We start from the raw sequence: 20,611 nt of genomic DNA, 5'->3' as shown, positions 1-20,611 counted from the left end.
ATTCGAGTGCGGCTTAGATTTGAGTAAATATGGTAGTGTACCCATATGGCAAAATTATATTTACATACATATTTACTATTAATAAGAAGACTGCTTTCAACAACAGAGTCGAATTAATTTAATCTCAATAACTTTAGTCTTCATTGAACAAAAGAAATCCCTCTCACTGTTTGCATTATAATTGCTGCACTAGTGAGGTAGTGTATCTGATACCCCTAATCCTCCTTCCAAACCAGAAAGCTTCCTCACCACAATTAAGAGGAATATTTTTTGCTCTATTACAAATAAGTTGATAGGTTTCTCATAAAACATAATAATGGGCTAATTATAAACCTAGCATTCTGCTTCTGGCAATGAAAGCAAATGGACAGCTGACGAGGTTTTTATGGGTGAACACAGCATCATGCATCACACTTAACTCAAATTATCTTGTGCTAGAGATTTCCAATGAAATCCCAGTTTGGGGCAAATGAAAATATGATCCACTCTTGAGATTTTGTTCACATAATTGTTTCTCTAAATCAATTACAAAATAATTACCCTCTACATTAAAAATTCAGTAACATTGTCAGTACATGTGCTTTCATAGGCTTTTTGTACATCGCCTTAAAAATTTGTTACCTCAAATAAAAGATAGTACAGCTCTTCCAGAAGATACTGATGTGGTTCCACCTTCGAACATCACATAGTTAGTGAGTTTGAGCAAGTTGATGAAATGTAAGATTACATGTGTTCCGGGCAGGACATGATAACTTTGCTCGGTTTCTCCACGTGTTCCTGCTAAAGTGTCATTTCCAAGTATTTTGGACAGGCTATAGAGCTTAATAGAAGTTTTTATGGTCAGAGTAGTCTGTTAGTAGGTGACAACTGTATGTGTTCAAGATATATGTTCACCATTTTTTAATTTTTTTTATTTATTTCTGCAATTACTTGACATTTTAACGTTGGACCCTTCAGGCCCTTACATGTAACCAGACCACCTCAGTGAGTCAACTTTCAATATTTTAATAATAATAATAATTAATAATAATAATAATAATAATTAATAATAATAATAATAATAATAATAATAATGTAATCATAAATAGTATAGAATCTATGGTATTCAGGAAACTGTAAGTCTTTTTAATACTGTCTTAGGAATTGCCCTCACTATGTTGCTGTTAAAGGTTATGACATTAACAGGAATGTATTACAGCAGTTTAGACGGAATCAAATGAGTCAACTCATCAGAAGTGTGGGAAACAATAGGTTAAAATTACCAGATAAGAGGAGAGGAGAGGAAGAAAACAGAAATTGATAGGGAAGAGAAAAGCATGAATACTTTGGAATATAACAGAGAAAGTGGTTCACTGTTGCACAGGAGGAAAACAGCTGGGATATGTTGAGCACGAAGCTATACTGATGATAACAGGTATAAAGGTTTTATCTCCTCTTGAAAGCTGGGCGTTTTGGGTAAGATGCAGGATAGAAGAGTAGTAGGGCCAAAGTGCTGAAGGAGAAAGATTTCTTGTTGTGCAATGAATGCTGGCTGTATCCAACCTGGTATTGGAGTTAGGGGATGATGATTGGTATTTCATATATGAGGAGAGGCTCTGAGGACACAAATCACTAAGAAACCAATGACAAAAACAGAGTGTGTGAAAATCAGACCACTTATCTGGTTGCACCCAGCCTACGTGAGCACAGGAAGGACTGATGTTATCAAGAACCAAGTTTGACACACATCACAATCAATCATTCAGTAGTGTAACTGACAAACCTAACAACTCTTTGTGCACTTTCATACAGAATATTCCAGTGACTTACGTTTGTACAGAAGGATACTGGTATGATGGCTGATAAGCATTCTGTGGCACTCCTGGCTGCTGACCTGAAGCACCCTGCACCATCATGTGTGGAGGTGGTTGCTGCTGTCCCATTACCGGCCCACCGACAAATGCCACAGGGTAACGTGGGTAATCTGCACAAAATAATAATAATAACAATAAAATTATAGCCTTGAATACATAAAAACACAAAATTACAAATCTAGCAATAGGAACTGTGGAAATAAGAGGACTGATCTTAAGGCCAACTCAGATACTATTGAATTTGAAGTGGGGAAGTTGCACTGAAAACCTTTCTTACACTTAAAGATTTTCCATGATGATCTAATATTTCAGTATGACTCACTGAAATCAGTAGGGGATGGTCATATACAATTGCTTTCAAGGCTATATTTTAACATAAAATTAATCTTGAAGTCCTAAAATACTGTAGACATTAGAGAAATAAAACAAGTTATGAGCAACAAATAAATATTTAAAAGGAACCTGTATAGCAATGTTTTTATCTACAGCAGGTTGTTTATAATTTCAACCCAAAGTTTATTTAAAAAAAAAAAAAAACACACACACACACACACACACACACAAATGTATGTGACTAGTGGCCACACATTGAATTGATAACTGAACAACATTAAAATGAGTAAAGGAAATGTAGTTACATAGTGCCAGCCAGTAGAGCACTTACAAACAGGGCTAAATCCATGAAGCCATATATTAATTCATGAAGAGCCAGCAGCAAAATCTTAAAAGTTCAAGATCACAAAACTTTATAGGGTTCACAGTGTAATCTGAAGTTCATCATCACTGAGACAGATTATCATAACTAATACAAAACAGGTTTGTTACACAATTCAAATCGTGAAATGCAGCAAAATCACTAAATTCCACTGTTGCTTACAAACATTTAAACAGAGTTAAGTTCGTGTGACTGAAAAAGAAAGTCACCAAAAGTGGTTTAAAAATTCTGTGTCAATGTAATTCAAAGCCCTGACATGTTCCCATGTGTTCAGCTCGCGATCACAAAATATTCCAAGTCTGAAGCCAAACAGTACTTTGGTTGCCCAAACTTCTCTGTTTTTATCACACTCTCCAGCACCCGACAAAAGACCTCAAGCTCTACTCTGAAAACTGTTAGAAGGATCTGGTCATGTGGGCACTATGCTATTCAACACACTTTCAAAATGACCGCCATTCAAGAAATTTAAACATAAATTTCACATCTATACATATTAGAACACATAATCAATGTCATATAATCAATACTCTGGGTCACTTTGGCATCTCATAATAATAATAATAATAATAATACATAACTTTATGAAATTCTTGCTACAGTCAGAGCTGCAGCCTGACTTGTCATAACACAACTTTAAATACATTATGAACATCAAATTACAGTTACCTAAACGTAAGAATCAGTTGGATAAGGAAACGGGGATACTCATGCTGGCCTGAGACAGTGCAATCATGTGAAGGAATACACAGTTATGACATTATATGTTTATACACAAATAAATTGTTTGTAATGAATCACTAATTTGTTTCCTTGTAAAACTTGCTGCCATAATTGCTGACATCATCAGCATTTAGGGCATTGATAACCTCACCATTGAGCAGATGTAAGATCGAAAAACACACACACACACAAAATCTTTCATATGATGCATCACGAATCTTGCTTGGCTGTTGGGTTCATTGCTCATTAGGTATCTATTTTCATAAAGTATGATAATTATAAATGTTGGTAACTTTTTAAGTATTGTGTTTACATGAGCTCATCTCATTGTCGCAATTCATAAGCTGTTTTCAGCTTTTTTGTGACACGTGTGTAAGGTGTTTTATGCATTTTCACTAAATATTAGACTGTCTCCCTATTTCATGCATCTGAAGCCTCAATTTCTCTGCATGCTCCACAAGCATGGCACTGAGTTCCCACACTAGCTCTGACCACCAGAGAAATTAATTGTTCCCTGCTAGTATTTCTAGATGCTTCCTGCAGCCTGCTTCCACAGCAGTCAAGCTATAGCCGCTGCACAATATTCTCACCAGCTGACAGCTGCTCAAATGTCCCCACAACTGTTCAATGCCTTCATGAGACTCTAAATACTTTCCGATTAATGGTGACCACTCCCCATACAGCAGAAGCACTGAGTTGTCGATAGGCACAAACAAAAAGAAAGAAAACTTGCTAGATTTCAGAGCAATCCTCTTATGAGCTAGAATAACACACATACACCTCCCTACACAGTGTCAACTGTACAAACAGTGTCAGTTTTGCATTTCTACGTCATAAGAGGATTAGTCCAAAAGCTAGCAAGTTTTCTTTCATTTTGTGTGCCTATCGACAACTCTACACTCCTGCTTTTTGGTGAATGGTCTCCTTTAATCCAAAAGTATTTGTAGTGTAACAAAACTTTCCTACAACATTTATACCTTCATAAATTAGTGGTTCATAATTTCATACCACCTTACATGGCTTTCTCACTGCACTCCTGAATTATTTCTCAAGAACAAGTTTATGCACAAGATACTCCATGAAAGTGATTGGCGTAGGATTTAAGAGTCTACTCGGTATTTTCTACCATTCCCTGTTAGGTGATAAATGGGCTCGTCATGATCATACAATTTTAGTAGTGATGAGAAAGTCATTAACAGGCAAAGCAAACTGAGTACATGGGCCACAGGGGCAGCACCTTCATATTTACAGTAGACACACAGGGAGGGAAGGCAGTAACAGAACACACTCCAGTATCCTTATGAGCAGAGCACTGCCCAGAGGCTACACTTCTGTACACCAATGCCTTGTGTAGTATAACAATTAAGCTGATCGGCATTTCTGTTTGACAATACCCATTGGACACTTTGCCAGCATTTATTCACAGCATAATATACACGAATCCATATTTTGCTTAAGTAAGACACTGGCCACTTTAATTCTGATACATTATTTCAGAAAAATCTAACATAGTTCAGCAGTTTTGAAACTGCGAAGTCCTGTTCACACGTGAGAATTCACTTATTCTGGCACCTTTTAAAAACAAGTGGCATGTACAAAACAATTTTCTCACAAGAGGATGATGCGGTTCCAGGATGGGGATAGGAGAATGAACCAAATGGCAATGTAGTGTAAGGTGCCAGCTACCTCTCACTATAGCTATTCACACTGGTTCACACTGGAGGGTCTTGATACAGGTGATGTAATCCCCAGAAAACGGACACGATACATTCTTGCACAGTCCACCAAAAACAGGCATAATGCGAGCAGTGGAGAAACAGCTAAGTGGGTTTGGTATTATGGAGCGGAAAGATTGCTATTCACTACACAGAAGTGGTGTTGAGTCACAGAAATACACAATGAAAAAATACTGCTAAAATATCTACTTGTAAGTTTCTGGATACAGTCCTTCTGAAGTTGAACACCCACCCACACACATTCACACAAGTACAACTCTCATACACATGGCCAATGTCTCCACGCACTGGAACCCTACTTTCTGATGCTGATTATTATTATTATTATTATTATTATTATTATTATTATTATTATCATTGATTTGTGGGGTGCTCAATTGCATGGTCATCAGCACCCATACAGTCCCAATTTTTACACAGTCCAAATTTTTTCACAGTCCAATCTAGTCACTGTCATGAATGATGATGATGACAACATACACGCCCCAGTCCCCGGGCAGAGAAAATCCCCAACCTGGCCGGGAATTGAACCCGGGACCTACTTTCTGATTCTTCCCGGGCTTTCCATTGTCGAAGTGTGTATGGTATTAGAATGACATATATGAGGAGCTGGATTTAATGCTAGTTGTCTGAAACTTTTTATTTTTGTCAGTGAGAAATGCAATGGTATGGCTGAAAATAAAGGGTACAACTGATGCTGGTTTATGGGAACAAAATTACACACATAAGAAACCAATGTTGCAGAAGCTTAAAATTAATAAACAATTTTACTTCCCTGAAATTTACTGAAAATTCGATACCTCTGTGGCAAGATGAGACATTTATGGTGCAAGAACAATTGAAGTTGCCAATGTTTCTACAATGACTATTACTCTAAAAATTGTAAATCATAACACCATAAATAAATCTGTGTGTTTCTGTTGCATATTAAACAAGAAATCAATTATATTTTATCTCTTAATCCCACAGTACAATACTGTAACAAATGTAATGACGAGGATTATCAGAACTGAAAGTAGTCCAAGAATGAAGAAACAGGGCTATGAAGCATCTCGTGACAGAGCCCTGGATAAAAAGTCATAGGTCTAGTTGTTGCATCAAATTTGGATAAAATCCCAAGCTTTCAATTGCCTCCATCATCATCGTCAGTGTAAGAGTCAGACTGTCATGAACCTGCGCAGAGGACTGTATCTGACGGGCTGAATTACATCATGGAAACACAACAATTGCATGAACTGAGGTGGCGTCCTCTGCATCCATAGATTATGTTTGCACCCACTATTCAGAATTGCTTACAGTGTAATCACTCACCTCAGAGTACACAATGAGAAGTCTTACTCTGTGCTCTTTCTTTATCAACTGCCTTTATCAACTGCATGCTTCTATGCATTGCTAAATGCATAGCAAGAGTCTCTATTAAAGTTGTTTTCACTTAGTCTGATTTCAACTGCTTTCTTTATGCCATGGGCCCAATAGTTTGTTGCATGAACAAGAATTCTCGTGTATCCAAATAAAATCTTGTTTATATTTAACAGCCATCACCGATTATTCTTAATTTTATATTTAAGGTTACACTGATGCTAAACGCAGCAATTGGCAACAATCTGTATAGACTGGACCATGAAACTGTTTCCACGCTCCCAAGGAACATCATAAAGCACTGTCACACTCACGCCAAGACGATAACATGACAACAAAAACAATCAATTATTGACAACATTATTTAATTGAATAGATAAAAATATCTACTCACCAAGTGGCGGCAGCACACACACACACACACAAAATAGTCTTTCCTTCTCATCTAGTCAGTAAGTTTCTGCTGACCCACGGTTCTGGATGACTTTCCATAAATCTACCCCTTTATACTAGACCTCTCCAGTCCTTTTGCTTCACCCCTCTTCCTTCCCCTTCAATGCTTCTACATGAAGAAGGAGCCACTGGCTCTGAAAGCTTGCCAATTACAACCTTATTTTATGTGTGTGTTTTGCTGCCGCTTGGTAAGTAGATTTTTTATCTGTCCAATTAAATAATTTTGTCAAGACTGTAACATGTCACAACATTTCTTTAATTTTCGTGGGTGGCTAGAAAAGTGATCTGTTTCGTTTCACAATAATTTCCACTACACAAAAAATAAATGGTCCTCATGGTGCACCAAAATAATTTTAAAATTTCAGGGAAGAAATGAGCAGTCAATAGTTTACACATTCTCAACATCCAGTCGACTAATATATATTTTATATGTAGATAGTTTTCAAATGTGTTCCACCGGTACCTTTGTGAAAGGGGAAACCACTTTGATGCTAAACACAAGAAATTATTACGGCACACCCTTAAGATCACTTATTTTCTGTATGGTGGCAATTATTATAAAATAACTGATGGACCAGCCATAGGTTCACCTCTTTTACCAGTCATTTTTTTCACAGAGGATATTGAAGATCTGTTGTTGAACAGCACTCTCTTCCATATATCCTGCTTCTTCAGATAAACTGAATACACATTTTTAATCTGGCCTCATGGCAGATAAGTGCTGCAGCGGTTCACTATGCTATGCATCCTAACATAAGGTTTACAGCTGAAGTGGAGGATGGCCGGGAAGTTTCTTTTCTTAGATGCAGTGGTCAAATGGAAATCAGATGGATGACTCTGCAATTCAGTGTTCAGAAAACTAACACATGGAGAGCTGCACCTCAGTGGGTGTAGCATTCACATCTCATCCAGAAGTGAGCTGTGTTGAACACCCACGCACAGGCAGGGCTATTTTAGAAAAGGAATACCTAGTCTGTGAGGTTAAACATCAGATAACAGTGTTCAGAAAGAATGGGTATTGATTAATTGAGAGGGGTTATGAGACCAAACGGCGACGTCGTCAGTCCCACAATTCCGAAACTAGTCACAGAAGAAAGAGGGTCTGCTAAAAGTGGACGGATCCAGTCAGGGAAGTCAAATAATAAAATAATGAAGATTAAAACACACACAATGAAAGGCATACAAATTGAGACCAAATCTAAAAACTGGAAAAAAGGGCGGTTTTTTCATGGGGGAGTGGTCATGGGGTCCCAGACCAAGAAGACTGAAAAAGAGGTCCCACTCACAACCACCCTACCCACACTCCAAGAGTAAAGTAAAACCTTATATCTGGAAATAAAAATCACTTTAACGAAGGAAACAGAGTATCATTTCAACGATCCACGAATCATCTGGTAATATTAAATTTAAGGAATGGGGAAGACTATGCTTACCATGAAGGGCCAAAAGAAGAGGACATTCCATCAATATGTGGGATACTGTCAGACTGGGTCCACAACCATGTTGTGGGGTAGGGTCGTTACATGGGAGGAAACAATGGATAAGCCTGGTATGACCAATGCGTAGATGGCATAAAACTGTTGTCTCCTTCTGAGAAGAGTGGAAGGATGAGTGCCAAACTGCATTAGACTCCTTGATTGTGCACAGTTTATTACTATGAGCAGTAGTGCACAAGATGTCACTCCATCTTTGGCCAAAGAGAGATTTGACATAAATTCACTTATCTGCAGCTGGAATCACGAAACGAAATTGGGGGTGGGGGGTTAAGTATCTGCTTCTCTAGCCACACAGACAGCCAGTTCATTCCTTGCGATGCCCCCATGTCTTGGGACCCAGAGAAAGACAACTGAGCAGGTGGCATGGCCAAGGGCAGATATAAGGTTATGGATAGCAGAGACCAAAGGGTGACAAGAGTAGCATCGATCGATAGCCTGCAGGCTGCTCATTGAATCTGTTTAAAATAAACACTGAGGAGGCAGGCCTGAGAAACAAAAAGGATGCCTCTGTGAATGGCTAGAAGCTCTGCTGTGAACACACTACTTGATTCCAGCAATAAATGGTGTTCTAAGCCAGTGGGAGATGTGAAAGCATATCCCACCTTATCGACTGTCTTAGAACCAACAGTGTAAAAGATGGTGGCACCCTGGAACTCTGCAAGGGTGGCACATACAAGATGCTGGAAAACCGTAGGGATGACAGATCTTAGGACCCTGGAATAGATCGGTCCTAAGCTGTGGTCTAGGCACCATACCAGAGAGATGTTGGGTTCTTCCCAGGCTTAAGGACAGGAATAACTATACTGTCTCGCCATTGTGACAGAAAAGCACCTGTGAAACCAATGCGGTTGAAGACCCTGAGGCGATGTTGCCTCTGGGGAATGTCCAAGTGTTGGATCATCTAGTTGTGAATGGAATCGGGGCAAGAACCTGCAAGAATTTCCTTTCAGTGAAAGGTTCATTATAGAGCTCAGCATGGTGCGGGACGCAACAGAGGGGGCTCTGTTCAACTCTGCATTTCTGTTGGAGAAAGGTGGCAGGATAGGAAGAGGACGCAGATGCTGTCGCAAAGTGTGTCGCGAGGGGTTCTGCGAGGACCAGTGGATCAGTGCACAGAGCACCTTGGAGGTTAGGACCCTGGACAGTTGACTGTCGCTGGCAGCCCAGAAGGCTATGGAGCTTGGATGTCCTTGGTCCATCACCGTAGGGGGACAGCAGTGCCAGCAGCATGAAGAATAGTGGCAGAGTTGCCCTTGCGTGACTGACATCAATGGAATTTGTGAGGGAGGTGTCAAAGTGCACAGCAGATGTATATAAAGGACAACTGGCACTGCGGAATGCCCAACATGTGGGCATGCCAAACATGTGGGCCTGCCCACCTGGTGGCAGCAAGCGAATGATAGAATCACCGGAAAGTGGTCACTGTCACAAAGGTCGTCATAGGATGACCAAGCCACGAGGGGGGAGGAGATCGTGAGATCGATAGCAGTAAAGGTGCCATGAGCGGCACTGAAGTGTGTAGGGAAATCATCATTTAGGGGAAACAAATCGAGGTCCATAATAAGTTGGTCAATTAGGAGACCCCCTACTCTCTGAAGTGGACTACCCACAGTGGGTGGTGGGCATTGAAGTCCCCAAGGAGGAGAAATGGGGGTGGGAGTTGCTGGATGAAGGTAGATAGTTCAATGTATGGAAGTGGCCTACTTGGAGGGAGGTAGAATTTGCAAATGTTGATTGCGGGAGTAGTTTGCACTTGAATCACTATTGCTTCCAGGTTGGTATGTTGGGGGATCTAGTCCCTAATGACGTTGGAGCAAACCAAGGTGCAGACCCCGCCGGATGCTTCCCCCTAACTGTCACGGTTCCGACAGAATGTCTGATGACCACGAAATATGGGAGAGTGGTCATCATGAAAATGCATTTCTTGAAGAACAAGACAGAACGCAGAATAGGAGGAGACAAGACGTTGTATTTCCAGTAGGAGATGATAGTATATGTTGCAATTCCACTGAATGATCATGTGGCACGAGTGCAGGTTAGACATAAAGAAGCTGAGAGGAGGTCATCTCACTCAATCAGTAGTCATACCGACAAGGATGGGGTGTCATCCATAAATAAGACGTCAGACTCAGGTTGTGAGGAGTGAGATGGCACCACCGAAGGAACCAGGAGGGCATTGTCTTCAGACGTATGTTTCTTCTCTTCCAGAGGTGGAGGAGGGCATTGTCTTCGGACGTATGTTTCTTCTCTTCCAGAGGTGGAGGAGGGCAGGGCACAGGGGAAGGACAGGTGCCTGCAAGATCTGGAACCGAAAGGTAGTGGGTGACCTTGGGGCACACGGATGGTGCATCTCGTTGCCAAGTGGTGGTAGGAGTCTTCTAGCATGAGACACACCAGGCAGAGGGGTGCCAGGAGCCCAATCACCGGGGCAGGTGCTGAAGAAAGGGGGCACTTCTTCGCACAGGGAGGGGGAGCAGCTCCCGGACAGGAGGTCTTGGAAACTGAAGGGAGGGGGAGGGGAGAGGGGGACGAGGCTGGGGTAAAGAAGAAGTACAAGGAGGAAACGAAGTAACAGAGGAAAAAATTTGAAGATTGTGACACTGGATGGAATCTCTTATACCTTTAGCGAGCCTCCGCATGAGACAGGGACTTGTATTGTTGGATCTTCTTTTCTCTCTGGTAAGCCAGGCAATCCAGTGACACACAGGTGGTGAAACACAGGGGCTTCCCTCATGGAGCCGGTGTCCACAGTCACAACACAGAGGATCCGCCGTACAGCGCGAAGACACATACCCAAAATGCAATCACCACATAGGTGGAGGGACATATGGCTTCATGTTACATCTGTAGCACATAACACTCATCAATCCACATGCACCGCCGTCACTGAAGTTTCAATGTCAAGTGCAACTGGATAAGCACTGTTTATGTTACAATTGTAACTCATAATTAATCTTCAAGAAATTGGAAACTGTATAATTATCAAGGAATCACTAATCTATGACAACTGCTATTTGCATACGATCAACTAATAATATTAGAAATCGAAGTTGCTTTGTGGAGAGGAATGTGTCCCCATCTGTCCTAATACACACGAGGTAGCGAGAAAGTGTTTCATCCCAAGACGGCAAGACTGGCCCTCCTCACATGTGCAGTCAGGCAAGGGGAGGTTGACAAGTCACATGAAGCAGCATTCAATGATCCTTCATCATTTAAGAGACAACCATTTGAGAACGGCCAGATTTTTGCAGCTTGATATGCTTCAAGTGCCAAGCACCCACCCTGATACCACCCACTCCGACCAGGAGCTCTCCCCATGGGCTCCACCCAGCCACAGCAAGGGCCATCTGGCACAACGGCCATTGCTGGAGTTCCAATGCTTCAAGGAGACAAGCAACCACTTATTGGCATACATGGGGAGGGAACATCTCAGGTATCAATAGTGTAATCCCTGTGCTGTCAGGGGGCTCAGCCATATTGGTACATAACAGCCTCACTGGCTACACGTGCTGGTGACCTAGCAGGTTGAAAAGGGAATACAGTGGGGAAGGGAGAGGGGAAGGGAGGGGTGGGAGGAATCCACGCCATAGATGCTAGGGAGAGTTCTTCCCCAAATGGCTCACACAAAAAACAAGAAATTTTGGAGGTCAAACTTCAAGAGGGGACCTAAATGTCAAAAAGGATGAAGGAACGGGCAGAAGGAACAAAACTGCAAGCAATACAGGAAACCTGGTGGATAGCCAGGTTGATATAAATCAGAACACAGAGAGGGGAACAAGGGGGCAACAAGGAAGGAGCAAGGATAGGGAGGGAGGGCAGTGTGAAAGAAATGCAGCCAGGCAAGGAAGAATTGGTTGCAATAGATCAGGGTCCTATGTTCGCCAGGTACAATCTCACGAAAGGACCATGAGCCCCCTGGGAGGAAGAATGGGTATTCTATCTGTGATATTACGTCAACACTGTTGAGGAAACAAATATGTGACAGTATTCAAAGAAGGCCAGGAGGACCAACACACAGCACAGCTTCAATTCTGTGGTGCAACAACTAGTAAGATAGAGTCCTAAACAGGCAAGGAATCACACCAATCTTAAGGTGACCCAGAAAAATTAAAGAAATGTCATGACCTGTTAAAGGTAGTCTTAGCCTGAGAGTAACAGGTATTTATAACATTACTTGCAAATGTGACAAAAGTTACATGGGCCATTCCTAAAACACTGCGGACAATTACTTCGTCACTTTAAATACAGGAATTTCAAAAGATCAGCAGTGATCGTGTACAGCCTGTTAGATAAACTCAATGTTTTGTTTGAACGAATAAGAATGTTTCATGCTAGTCAAATGTAGCCCCTGATGATTACAATGAAGGCAATCATTGAAATATTAGGATTTTAACTGAATTTGACACAACAAGTAAACCGAGAACTTTTTATCTAACACTGAAGAAAAATAAACTGACATCTAACTAGGACTGCACCAGCAACCTTCAGTGCATTAGCTCACTAAGTTAAACTCACTACACCAGAATGTTTTTCCGTAGCTCACCATTATTTTAAGAGGCGGCATCTAATTTCGTCTCGTCTGCTCTCCAAGGACAATATCTTTTGAATGAAGGCCCACGACGGTAAACATTAGGGTCAGGTACATTGCACCGTAAGCCACTTCACCATTCAGTCCATTCTCTGATTTCTATCCTCAACTCCATTCTCTCTCCATAAACACATTTATTTGCTAGCTTTGAAGTTCGGTTCTGTACATCAGCTGTGAAGTTCTTGCATAGTTGGTATTTCCTGGTATTGTTCATGATACCACAGCAACTGCTGCCAAATAACAATTTTATCCCTATGATTAGTGGTATATTTACTGTGTGCACTCTGCTGTTCTTTATGTGACTTAAATACTTCAGTTCTCTTCATTTTAACATTGTGTCCCTCATGACAAAATTTGCACATCGAGTTTATCAGCTTAATATTTTGCTTAATTGTGTTGTCACCTTTAGCATCTGCAATGTCATTGCTTTTTCTTTCTTGTCACCAATAAATTTAATTTTGCTAATTGCAAGCTTGCATGTGACTGGAGCACGGTTGCATCTGGTCACATGTCGCCGGTAGTTTCCTGCTACTGCCAAATCTATGGTCTGTCTTGCCACGTAATATTGTCACCTCTTTTTGTAACAAATTTGTTCTCTCTTTCACACAAATAGCGACTTTTACAAACATAATAGTATATTTATATGACTTGAAAATCTGAAACACACAACACTGAACTATTTCTCATTGTAATTTCTAGCTGAATACTGTAGCTTTGATGCAATTGCTCGACAGAGCAAAAGCTAGGTGGTAAGTTAATGTAAATAATTAATGGGTAGAAAAGTATATCAATTCAGAAACAAAATGTTTCATCATGATATTTCATAATGACACACTGATCCACTTGATTGTATACATTTCCCAGATAAAAACATGTGTCTCCCAAAGTACGGAGAGATGGAACAATTTTCACAGATGAAGTATTTTCTGAAGGCCAACTGCTTTTTTTTTTCCTTACACCATTTGATACCTTCCACCAAGCACAGGTAATCCATTATGCTGGTACCGCATCTAAAAGGATTATTGATCCAGCATGAAGACAGGAAATTATTGCACTTCACGAATACCCTTGAAAAATCTTAAATGGCTTACATTAAGACAAGCAATTACATTTACTGACAATGTCAGCTTTTAAAGCATCTATATGCATGACACCACCGTGTAGATGTGAGTACTATGGTGCTCACTATACAAAAAATGCACTAAAGTATAACCCCTCTTTTACGTTCCCGGAATTAACGTTTTCCCACTGCTTATGACTTTTTTTTTTTTTTTTACCGGTCCTGGCAAATTTCCTATGCCCATAATGTTAATTTGCATCCAGTTTTGTGTCAACATATTTATAATTTTCCCACAATTTACGCATTATGAAAAAACATTTGTGGAGAAAAAATGATGCTGGCATGATGTTGACCATTCGGTACTATTTACATATATTACGTGGTTAAGTTTCTTGACACCAGGGCACTGTACTCAGCGGACTTGAATCGGTAAACGTGTAAAAGTTGGAACAATTCATTCCGTATCTCCCAACGCTACCAAGCTCTACATGGCCTGGGAGTAACTAGGTTCGTTCGAATGAAGATGTCATGACCAATCACAAACATTTCCAAACTGTCTCTATTGCACAAATGCAGTTTCGTGATTGCTGTGATTATCGTAACATTTTTGTCAAACAATATTTAGTGTGTTTCGGCGTATGGCCACTTGGAGTGCTAGTTGACACCGTCATTCACTTTGAGTTGCTCAAATGTTTTTAGTGTAAGCAGAGCATCGGTTACGTATTTTATGCATCTGAGCAAAATGTGTTTTGGAAGTTTATTCTCACTGTCAAGTGCAATATTTAAATATGTATTTTTTTGTGATGTTACACAAACAAACAAAGTGAGATAGTTTGCATGTGTGTGTGGTTTTCTTCATAACTGATGAGGCACAGTACCTGATAACCTCAAAAAGACGACTACAGTGCAAGAGACGAAGAATCACATATATTCCAACACCATGCAAAATACTTATGTACATTTTGTACTTGACAAGAAAAAATTCTCAAAATGCGTAGTGCTAAGCATGAAAAACTACTTAACTAGTGCTGTATTTCATTATTTAAATAATGAATGACAGATGCAGGCTTTCAGAAACATCGATTGTGACATATGAAATTGAGTCAAATGTTCCTACTTTCCAGACAGGTATCAGTTCCAGCCACATCAGCGGATTTTATTAGATAATAAACCTTCATTAGATAATAAACAAGTCCCTGACAAGTCTTTTGATACCGTTATGTATGTATATCATACATAAATGGCCAGGGGTTATCCTGTACATAACTTTTACAGCTTAAAACATTATTTCCCACATTTACACCATTTTTTTCAAAGTTCTTTGAAAAGTGTAAAAGCAGCGTTTCACTGTATGCTGGAAATCCAAAACAATCTAATACCTCCTATAATCACAGTCTTGCTTTACCTATATCACAAAATCGTTGTCCAGTTCCCAGACATCATTTAAAAAAAAAAAAAAAACAAAACAAATTCAGCTAAATTATTTTACATAAAATGTTTGACACTGATAATCTGATTCAGTTCGAACAACATAGCTTTTGCACACAAAACTACACAGAACAAGATAATACAGAAGATTGGTTGTAGCGGCACTATCATTAACAAGAAAACCAATTCTTATGACTGGGTAGTAAACTATTAATGTCACAACTATGGCTGGAGATCTTTAACCATGCTCTTTATCGCAGCATTTAAGACAATTATTTGAACTTTCAGGGAAATGACTTATATGACATTTTATTATTACTGATGATGATGTCATTGCACTTGGCCTCCCATGGTCCTTATTCCAAACACGCGATGACATTACAATAAACAAGTACAGTTTCAACTAAAGAAAATTCATCACACTGTGAATGATTTCAGGACAGCTATGCATATACAATCAAGTGGTTCAGTGTGTCTTCATGAAATATCATGATAAAAACTCATGATAAACTGACAGAAGTGCCCTCGTTTACATGTGCAATGATATTATGGTCAACTAATATATGCAAAAATCTGATTTCAGTGGTAACACAGGGAGATAAACAATTAAGAATCGACAGTTAGCTATGACACTAAAATTTTCACCAGAACACTCAGGCACATTCTATTCTATTTTCAATGTCTGTACACCACTTTTTTTTGGCAACAGATGTTTGCTACCCTTAGTCATAAAATAATGAGTAACAAAATCATCCACTGTCATTTGGCTTTTAAAAGAACCAGTCATTTGCAAAAATTCTTGAGTGAGAGACTACACTTTCATGTCGATTAAAATATCCAAACCAGAAACATTAAGCAGATTAAAACTGTGTGCTGGATCAGGAATTGCACCTGACATCTTTGCTTTTAGCAGGACGTGCTCTACTGACAGTTATCCAAGAGTGACTGATGATGTGACTCAGCCTTATAATCTTAAATCCCAGTAACTCTCTCCTACACTTTGAACTTCACACATGTTCTGCTTATTTTGTGGAACTATTATTCTTTGGGGAAAAGACATAGCAGTGAAATGGCTTAGTGACATTCTACATACGCAGGAGTGCTTCTATACAGATTGGAAGATAGGAGAGAGGTATTCGTGGATGTAAGGCTGTGAGGGGCGGGACAATTGGAGGTGGGGGGGGGGGGGGTGTAATGAGTTGTGCTTGGGAAGCTCTGTCGGTGGAGTACTTGTCTATGCATGGCAAAGGTCCTAGGTTTAAGCCTCAGTCAGTCATATGATTTTAATCTGCCAAAAAGTTTCTACTATAGAGAAGTTCATTACGGATATTAGGAAAAGCTTAACATCCACCTTGAAACTTCATTATTAATTTGAAATTAACATTTTAAAGCAGTGTGTTCACTGTCCTGGTTGAGGAAACTGTATCATAATGCAGTATTCAAGAACATATTCTGTAAACTTAAATGAGAATGGTAATAAAAGTTTAATATTCATTTCCTTTTAGGTTCCACAATTTATCAAATGCGACTACACAACACCACAACGGGATAAAAGTGAAATGGGGCTGAGTCATCCTGTTCTACATATAGTTAACCACAGGTGATACACAATATAGATACTAATCATTATTAGTAGGGAGGAAAAAACCAACACTTCCCTCTTGTGTTGCTCAAAGATAGCAATTAATGAGTAAGATAAATCTTACAAAGTCACATGGAAATGTACATGATTTATCACATTCAGTGGAAGACAAATTAAGTGAACTGAAGGATGTAACCTATCAAAATAATTGCCTGTCTTGCTGTATTATTAGCAATCATTTGTTCTCTAAAATCAAGGTAAAAGATAATGGAAAAAGGGCATGAATATTCAGTGGGCACAGTCCAAAAAAGACCTTACTAACTACGTCCAGTGTCACTCCATGTCCTAACTTTTTGATTTCTTTAATAAGCACTTATCACAAAAAAAAACCAGCTGACTACACACAAAAAGAATTATTCGCCTTATAAAGAATCCTAATTGTATTCTATCAAGCTGTTTCCTTATTCTATTTTCATCTACAGGTTTTGACCAACAGTTTCTTCTCACCTGATTTCCCTTCTTGTTTATTTTCATATCCCTTTCGCTTGACTTTTGGAGGTGATAACACAAATCTGAAATCATTTTTACACATCTATGTTACTAAAAGTCTAATCCAGAAAATGGATACTCAGTTCCAGTTGTCAGCACCTACCCAAAGGCTTCCAAGAGCAACAAATATTTGATTTTCAATATTCCATACACTTATTGACCAAATTTAAAAATTTAAAATGCTGTCCTTACTTACTCATTAACAGCTGTTATCTTACACTAAATGTTTAACACAGTAACTCAATTATATTTGAAAGGACACTTCTGACTTGAGGCAATGTAACTCACTGCATGCAAATTACCAAGAATGTATTCATCCCGTATTTGAGAATGAGAACTCTTAGTGACTTGCAACAAACTTTAAACATACCTTCAGACCTTTCCTCAACATTTTCTTGTTTATGTGCTTCATTTTAAATACCTGACACATTAACTCATTTGTAAAGCAATCAGATGTTTGAAGTAGTTTTATACATGCAAGTTCGATTCTTTAAAGAACGGGATATGGGGTTTACCGGTTTATATGAATCTGTAAGATGTCTGAGACATGCAAAATATCCTCAGGCTTTAACAAGAATGTAATGATTCCAGTTACAAAAACACAGCAGGTGCTAACAGGTGTGAATATTACCGAACTATCAGTTTAATAAGTCATGCTTCCAACATGTAGACACAAATTGTTTAAAGAAGAAAAGAAAAACTGACAGAAGCTAACCTTGGTGAAGATCAGTTTTGGTTCTGGAGGAATGTAGGTACATGCAAGGCAACACTGACCCTATAATTTGTCTATGAAGATGGGGCAAGGAAAGGCAAACCTATGTTTATAGCATTTGCATACTTCAAGAGAGTTTCTGACAATGTTGACTATGTTAGCTCTCTTTGAAATTATGTAGGTTACAGGGTAAAATACATGTAGCATAGAGTTATTTACAACTTGTTCAAAAACCAGATGGTAGTTATACGAGTTGAGGGACATGAAAGGGAAGCAATGGCTCAGAAGGGAGTTTTACAGGGTTGTAGTCTATCCTCGATGTTATTCTATCTACACATTGAGCAAGCAGTAATGGAAACCAAAGAAAAATTCGGAGAAGGAATTAAAGTTCATTGAGAAGAATCAAAAACTTTGAAGTTTGCTGATATTTCAATTCTATTTGGAGACAGCAAAGGACTTGGACAAGCATCTGAATGGAATGTATAGTGTCGTCATAAGATGAAAATTAACAAGGTAAAACAAGGGTAATGTAGACAAATTAAATCAAGTAATGCTGAGGGTATCAGATTACGAAATGAGACAGTAAGGAGCAATCGTAGAAAGAATGCTGGCGGAAGGTAATTTTTTTTTCTTAGTTCAGAAACTGAACTCTGTTCAGTACTCTGCTCTATTGTATAACACGATCCTTGACTCCAGTAAGGGAGATTCACTGTTTTTAACTCAAAACACACTTGGCAACACCACTAAAATCAGCTTTTGACATCATTATTGCACTTCAACTGCAGATATTAATAAAGTGTCTACCATAAATACGAAGCAGGAATTGTGCGTGGTGGTTTGGATTTACATCTATATGAAACAGATTTCCCAGTTCAGCTTGAACTGAGGTCATTTACTGTGTTAAATGAAGGTCAACTGCTTTACACAACCAGCCCTAAAAGTAGAATCTGAGTTTTGCTATTTAGGCAATAAAATAACGACGATGGCCAAATCAGAGGAAATATAAAATGCAAACTGGCTATAGGAAAGAAAAGAAGAACTTGTTAACACTGAACATTAATTTGAGTGATAGGAAGTCTTGCCTGAAACTGGGGTGTAGTCTCGTATGGGTGTGAAATGTGGAGAGTAAACAGTTCAGACAAGAAGGGAATAGCAGATTTTGAAGTGTAGCGGTGTAGAAAAATTTTTAAGTTCAGGTGGGTAGATCGCATTACTAACAAAGAGCTACCGAATGAAATTGGGGAGAAAAAGAGATTTATGGCATAACCTGACAGTACGAAGAATGGTCACATTCCGGGACATCAACGAATTGAGAGAGAGAGAGAGAGAGAGAGAGAGAGAGAGAGAAAGAACAAATTGAATTATCTACAGACATTTGTTCCATTTTTTTCACCGGTATAATCAATAGTACATTTGCTTGTGTAAAAATTATGAAGCCACATCATAAGAGAATCAGGTTTCGGAAAATTCTTTCAGAATACAATGGTTTTTGTAATTTCACACTGGGATCAGCAATTCACACAAACAAATTATTTCAGATATAATCATTCACTGCACAATACGCTTCAGCAGAGTTTGTAGGCAATGGATTGTACATCAGGAGAAAAAGTTAGTTTTACATACTCTGAGGTTGGAAAGGTTGCTGAGGCTGTCCACCTTGCTGGGGCTGCTGCTGCTGTTGCTGCTGCAGTGGTGGTTGTTGTTGCTGCTGCTGTTGCTGCTGAGGCTGTTGCTGCTGATGGTCAGGTGGGAGAGACTGGTACATTTGTTGTGGCTGACCAGAATTTATTGGCTGAAAGCCAGTCTGAGGTGGTGGTTGTGGGGTAGACTGCTGGTTATCAGGAAATGCTGAGGAGACTCGCCGTGACCCAGCGCTGCCCAAGCTATCTGGCGTGCTGCCACGTCCACCATCTGGCAATGAACCTGATGGCAAAGAAGAACAAACATTTTAGTCACTGACTTTGAGAATTAAGTAACATGGGTGAAAACTACGACAGCTCATATAAAATTACTTCTGAGGGTACATATACATATGAGAGAGGAGAGAGAGAGAGAGAGAGAGAGAGAGAGAGAGAGGGAGATCGATCATAGGAGAAAAGGAGCAAGGTTTAAGTGCAATTTTGCGTCTGACATCAGGGAAACCTATGAATCTCAAAAGCCACTGCTGTAAGAAATATTACAAATAACCTAACTGTGTATACACAGCTAACAAACTGTTTAGGTACCCGTTTCTCAACGACAAAACACTGATGTTGGTAGATTTTATTTCATATCAAATCTAGATTTATCAACAAAAATAGCCAATTTCTGAAAATATAACTGGACAGAGAAAAATCTAGTCACCAAGTGGTGGCAGGAGG

At 39.4% G+C, this 20,611-nt stretch overlaps 1 protein-coding gene across 1 annotated transcript in view; it reads right to left on the bottom strand.

Annotated features, from left to right (window-relative positions):
* The window catches only part of LOC126465605 (protein TFG-like), a 64,905-nt gene that overhangs the window by 8,016 nt on the left and 36,278 nt on the right, over nt 1-20,611 (bottom strand). The window contains exons 5-6 of the mRNA XM_050096317.1: nt 19,875-20,174; nt 1,810-1,963 (exon numbers count right to left, since the gene is read on the bottom strand). Of these exons, the coding sequence (XP_049952274.1) occupies nt 1,810-1,963; nt 19,875-20,174 (454 nt within the window). The remainder of the gene's footprint in view (nt 1-1,809; nt 1,964-19,874; nt 20,175-20,611) is intronic.

The sequence above is a fragment of the Schistocerca serialis genome, chromosome 1 (genome assembly GCF_023864345.2).
Source record: "Schistocerca serialis cubense isolate TAMUIC-IGC-003099 chromosome 1, iqSchSeri2.2, whole genome shotgun sequence".
In the NCBI taxonomy this organism is placed as follows: Eukaryota; Metazoa; Arthropoda; class Insecta; order Orthoptera; family Acrididae; genus Schistocerca; species Schistocerca serialis.
Note: the sequence above shows the minus strand (reverse complement) of the source record. Positions and strands in the feature narration are given on the sequence as shown.